Source organism: Sinocyclocheilus rhinocerous, unplaced genomic scaffold, assembly GCF_001515625.1.
Source record: "Sinocyclocheilus rhinocerous isolate Xijiao unplaced genomic scaffold, SAMN03320098_v1.1 scaffold304, whole genome shotgun sequence".
Classification (NCBI taxonomy): Eukaryota; Metazoa; Chordata; class Actinopteri; order Cypriniformes; family Cyprinidae; genus Sinocyclocheilus; species Sinocyclocheilus rhinocerous.
Genome location: NW_015659941.1, coordinates 1,146,546 through 1,153,095, shown reverse-complemented (window position 1 = coordinate 1,153,095; position 6,550 = coordinate 1,146,546). Strand labels below are relative to the sequence as shown.

The window sequence follows — 6,550 nt, the reverse complement described above, 5'->3', positions numbered from 1 at the left end:
CGCCAAGCGTCCCACAGGTGGGACGGTGACAGTTAAGGGGTTAATTTAACACGGATGAAAATGAGGCTGTGAGGAATTGATTTAGTCTTTACAATGGTACTGTGGCACTGTATATAACGGTGCTATATTGTTTTTTTGTTGTTTTTTTACAACTCACGACTTTCAAAACTGTTTTATAAAGTTTTTGTCTACTTAATGTTTTTTTCTTCAGAAAAACTTTGTCAACAGAACAGTCGGTATACTGTTAAACAACAGTACAATCCATCGAACACAGTCCCTCGCAATCTCCTTTTCGTTCCTGTCAAAAATTAAATATAGCGCTACACTGACATTACAGTTACAGGCTTACAACCAATCATCAACAGTTGTTTCAGCGTTTGAAATGTAAAATGTTGTCGGGAATTCTAGAAGAGACTGTTTTAATCTTACCTTTAAAGTCCACCGATATGGTCGAACAATTCAGGAAAATATTACAATGGCCGTAGCTGTATCCTTTCTAGCCACAACCCTGGCCAACGCATAGTCTAATTACTGTTTGCATTACTGGGTAGGTTTAGGGTTGGGGTAGGCGTAGACGTTAATGAAACATAATTTGACGGGTAGCATTTTTCGTTGTCAAACTGTACTACCTACTGTTTTAATGGGAGGTAGCAAAATCTGACAGGGCACAAATCGACAGAAAACCGCAATGCTAGAGCGGTTATGCCGGTTACACACCACAAGATAATCGGGCTGATTTTGGGCCGATTTCTCCCCTTCCGACAATCCTTGGTAATGTCCCGATTATCTTGGTTGTTCTAAAGATTATCTTTTCAGATTTTCCTGAGGTGTGTTAAGAGTGACTGAATCTGCTCGGAAGAACGTCGGAGGTAAATATTCAACATGTTGAATATTTACGATCAGAAATCCTGATGTGTTGGGGGAACATCGCGGCACACCACACACTATAGGAGCAAAACGGTTAAATCTAGGATTTTTTGTCCTCGTGTTTGTGGTCTCTCACATTTTGAAGATCTTATAAGATTTTAAAAATCTGTTTTAAAAGTGTGTACCCAGCAGCATTATGTACACTTGTCGCATGCGGAGTTCATCCAATCCACGAAACCCAGAAGAACCCAGGGTTTTGGAATGTAAAGTGTAAAACGACAGTTCAGTTTATAAATGCACAGGATTAATGGTCAACCCAGGGTAAATTATGAGCAGTGTGAAACGTAAAACAAGCTAACCCATGATTCCATTTTCCTGGGTTTAGAATGACCCAGGGTTAACTATTTTGAGTGAGAAAAGTCCTTCTGTTATGCATGTGTAGCTATCATTATTGGCTACTGATTAGTTTCTCTGATATCAACAGCGATTATGGAAGGTTAATCTGGTTTGCAATAACTACTGTCAAATATTTTCCTTGGAAAGCTTGTGATGTTTTGTTATGTGCCAGACTCAACAACTACTGTGCACAGTGCAACAGCGCCACCCAGAGTCCTGAACATGAAGATCGGGGTGTTCTCATGAATTATCCTCCAGCAAAACCCCCTTGCCATATTGCAAACATGTTTTTAATAAAAATACTTTTTTAAAATGATAAAATTAAATATTTTTCTTTAATTCGGAGAAATAGCTGAATAGCATTAGATTTAATCTCACTAAAAACGTGTACAGGTCACATTTCATCCCAGAATCAAATTTATATACATCCGCCATGTCTTTATAAATTGTGTGTGGGTGTAAATATGGCTCTGACATGATGTTCTTGGCAGGTTTTGTGCCATTAACTCACAGAGCATTATTGCTTACTGTAAAAGATTTTAACTAATTATCAAATAACTGTGCAAAAGGCAAAAATCAATTTTGCAAATTCTGTAGCAGTTGATGTTAATCTAATGGTTTCTTCTGGTAAAATGGAGGAGTACTGATGTGAGATCAAAATGCATCCCCATCACTGTAAACTTCAGGAGTGTTCTGTTGTTTTTGAAGTTTCAACTAAATTGGAAATATTCATTCATCACCTTAAGAATTTAAAATTTTACAATTTCTGAAAAAACCAAATGTACACACAAGGATTTTTTTTTTTGCATTTTTATTTAGAAACATCCACTGTACAACACACACACAAAAAACCCACAATGTACACAATATTTCCCACCTGTCTGACATCCTCTTGCCTTCTTCCACAAAACCCACTTTATATCTGAAAGAAAACATTTATGATGAATTCAGGTGTCCCCTAATCACCCACCCCATCCTACACTACCCTAAGTGATCACTACACAAACTATTTACACTATATACAGTCTTTTTACATCACTGTTGAATCTCAGTGTTTATTTTTTAGAAGAGGATCTGCTGATGGGGACCCACTGTCCATATGGCTTCCTGTCTGCTACGCTGTCGGCTCTTGATGTTACCTTACTGTCATGGACTGTTGGGCTGTTTGACGGTCTGGCGATGGTATTCTGTCAATATAAAAAGGCAAGATCAACTTTAATATTTCAATATACTCTTACAGTCATTATATGTGAATAAGCTTTAATGAACTTACGTTGATGCTGAAGTTAATTGGCTTTCTCTTGGGAGACGTCGGAGAAGCCTCTGCCTCGCCATCATCATTGGCAACAACGTTTACCTAAAGACAGAAAAAAGGGGAATAGGATAATGAAATCGCTGTCTGTTTGATGTAAACCTAGAAACTTCAGTACCACATGATTTTCATTTCTAAGTGAGGACGCCCTCAGTTCGGTGTTTAAGTCATGCAAAAGAGGCAAATTGAAGGGACTCTGACCTGTGTAATGCCAGTGCTGCTCTTTGAATCAGTCTGACATCAAAAACACCATTTGGGTTATACCCATTTACTATTGACAGTACAAAAAGCAGTTCTTTTACAAGCAAAAATGAAAATGTATATACAAAGGCTTTGTTCACACTGTACATATTTCCAATCTGTTTTTCAAATGTCCAGTCATTTTAAACAACTCCTGAGGTGTCGCTATTTACAAATTCATGCATATGCAGTGTCTGAAATGGTTCACACTTTATAAGAAAAAAACCAAAAGAGAAAAAAAAAAAAAAAAAACTGAAATGCAGTGTCTAAAAATTACATTTGAATTAGATTTCAAATTAATGTGATTTTGCATGTTTGCATCTTGTAATTTTGAAGAAAAGTCTGAATTATCTGGTTTAAACAATTGTGAAAAAGTCAAAATTACCTTTATTAACTTTTAATTCTGTGGCGGAAACAGGCTTCCATACTAAACAGCTCTGAAATGGTTCAAAATAATTAAATGCAAAAAAAAAAAAAACAAAGGCTTTTTGCTGCTTGTATGAACAAAGCCCCAAAAAGCAAACAAACAAAAAAAAAATTACTAATTGATGAGACTATATTTTTCCAAACCCCATCCGTCACCGTAGAGCGAGCTCTCTCTGGTCTTCACACACGATGAATAGAGGAAGACTCTGGTAAATGACAACGCAACCCAGTTCAACCATCAGCAAACAGAAGTCATTTCCTGTAGTTCTAACAGCTGTAAAGAGACACTACCGTTCAAAAGTTTGGGGTCAGTATGATTTTTATTTTTTTTTATAGTTTTTGAAAAGTGTCATATACTGACTAACTCACTAAGGCTGCATTTATTTGATAAAAAAATACCGTAAAAACAGTAATATTGTGAAATATTACAATCTGACAATTTCTAGTTAAATATTTTACATTTTAATTTATTCCGGTGATGCAAGGCTGAATTTTCAGCATCATTACTCCAGTCTTCAGTGTCACAGGATCCTTCAGAAATCATTCTAATATGCTGATCTGCTGCTCAAGAAACATTTCTTATCAGTTTTGAAAACAGTTGTGCTGCTTAATATTTTTGTGGAAACCATGATACATTTTTTTTTCAGGATTATTTAAATAGAGAGTTCAAAGGAACAGCATTTATTTTCAACATTTATAAATGTCTTTACTGTCACTTTTGATCAATTCAATGCATCCTTGCTGTATTGGTTTCTTAAAATAAAAAAAACCCCTGAAATTCTACTGACCCCAAAATTTTCTGCATATGTGCTGTTGTGTGGTGGCTGAAAGTGTTGAGTGTGAGGTGAATCACACAAATGCATGTGGTCTGTTTTTGTTCGACACAAAGCTACCGCTGACATCGTACACAATTACTTAACCTTTGCAGTTGTACACATAAGACTTAAAGCTGGTGTCATTCAAGTCATGTGACCTCCCCCTCTCTCCCTCTTTGTCCAAAGGGTGGAGGAGTTTCAGCTCTACAGGAACAGAAATGATACAAAAAAAACAAAGCAATTGAAGCTAAATGCCACTCCTCAATACAGTTAGAGGAATAATAGCCACGTGCTCATTCATTCTCTCTCACACACACACTACACAGTAGTACATACTCTTTAACATGTACCATTACCTAATCCGGACAAGTGCTGTTCATCATTCCATTAAATCCATCAGGTAAAATCATTCACGTCTGAGGAGACAGATTACACGGTGACCCAGGTTTGGGTAAGTACAGCGCGCAATCACATTTTAAATAGACGTGTTTCAACGGGTTAGTCAACGTCCCGAGATCACAGGTATAATTGTCAAATGTCAAACACTCAGGACGTTCATGCAATATTACAGAAGTCAAACAAACACTGGGTGTGTGTTAGTGGACCGTCTGTATGCATGTGTGTGAGGCTCACCTGTGCTGGAGTCTTCTGTGGTGCCCGGTCTGCGCTCACCCTTTCCTCTTTATCTGATGAAGATCTCCTCTTCTCCTCCTCCTCCAGCTCCTTCAGGCTAGCTGGCAGCTCTAAGTTCTGCACTCCCAGAATCCTGGAAGCATTTGCTTTGGCCACATTTAACAGATACTTCTTCTCTGTGGAAGATTTCAAAGTTTAGATTTAAATTCTGTCATTTACCTCCACAGTCAGCATTATCAACTAGTCACCCAACAACTGACTAACTGCAAGCAAAAAATAAATAAAAAAATCATTTTATTATTCTGCATTTTTGTCAGTATATTTACTTGCTTACATTTACTTTAGAAGAAAAATTGCATAAGATATTAAGACTATTTAAAAAGTTTCAAATACTTTTTAATAATAACAATAAAAAAGTATTTAAAACATTTAGAAAGTATTCAGAAGTATTACGATATGCATCTTATTTTATTAGAAAACATATTAATAGATAAATATATAATTGATTATATAAAGACATAATTATGTATTACTTAAAAAAATAAAGATATGATTAATATATTGTTATAATTTAAGTTTTATATACACTAAATATTTTAAATAATTACATTAAATATAAATCTATTTGTAATAATATTTTTACATTATTTTAAACTAACTTTTTTGTGTTACACCAAATGCACAAAATAATGATCTTTAAAAAAGCATCATATGACCACTTTAATACTATAGAAAAGCACTAAAGGTTTTTCAGTTAGTGTGTTTTTAGCTTGTTTATTTTCATATAAAAATACGGCATGCTGTTGCATCAAACAATGGTATAAACATCATTCAATGTAAATTGTGATAATCGTAATTAATAATCGCAATTACAATTTCAAGGCAATAATCGACAATTATGATTTTTGTCATATTCGTGCAGCCCTACCCAAAATATTGATGTTATCTCAAACATTGTGGTCAGCATTTTGTCAAGAGTTGGTGTAAATGAATCATGTTTTGTAGAAAGATTTGTGTTTGCGAGTTTATAAAATGTTTTTTAATTGCAACTCAGCAAATTCTTCTTCCTGCTGTTCCAATTCGAATTCCAGTTTAATGTGGACGTAGGCAACTCCAGTTTATGAATTGAAATGGAGCCAGTTCTGCCCAGCTCAACCCCTCCTTATATAACCCCTGGAGTGCATTGCTGTACCTTGTACCATCTTCCATCATATTTAGTGACAACTAGAAGTTTCTAATATATTTAGAAATGTGACACAAGCATTTATCACACTAAAGTGTTGGGCTAGTAACAGTAATGTTGTTTGTATAAACCTTACAACAGTTCATTAAATCATTATGCCTTTGATCAAATTGTTTGACCTTGATCATTTAGCAGAGGGACATTTCCTTGTAATGCTTGTTCTATAAATCTCTTGTTAAATATGTGAATTCATTCTCTTTTCATGTGCTCTCCTTCTCTCATATGTACACCCTTTCACCCAGTTCACCTTTGTTTATCTTGCATTTTTTATCTCTCATATCAGCTTGCTGCCTCTGTGTTAGGAGTCATCTGGGTTACGAGCAGGTTCTCTTATGCCTGGGGTTACTCCACTGGTGGTAAGTCTTAAAAATGCACATAGAGAAACCTGTAGCAATTTTTAGACTGTTCTCAGATGCAAAAGCACATTCACATCTGTTTCTGAATCCGAGTGCAAATGCAAAAAGGATTGCATTTATTTTGCATTTAATTATAGATTTAAATGACACATGTATGTTTGTGGATTATATATTTATGCATTTTTTTTTAAATTGCCATATACATTTTCAAGATACTGTTAACTTGTTTAAGTTGTTTGTCTGTTTTAGATCCTGCTAAGAG

General features: G+C 35.3%; 1 protein-coding gene across 1 annotated transcript; it reads right to left on the bottom strand.

The window, feature by feature from the left end:
* Nucleotides 1-2,057: 2,057 nt before the first annotated feature.
* LOC107724580 (arginine/serine-rich protein 1-like) lies at nucleotides 2,058-4,875 on the bottom strand (the record flags this gene model as incomplete). The annotated part of the gene is made up of 3 exons (XM_016533561.1): nucleotides 2,058-2,450; nucleotides 2,537-2,620; nucleotides 4,690-4,875. Coding segments are annotated over 3 exons (402 nt in total), but the record flags the coding sequence as incomplete, so codon positions are not given.
* Nucleotides 4,876-6,550: the final 1,675 nt, after the last annotated feature.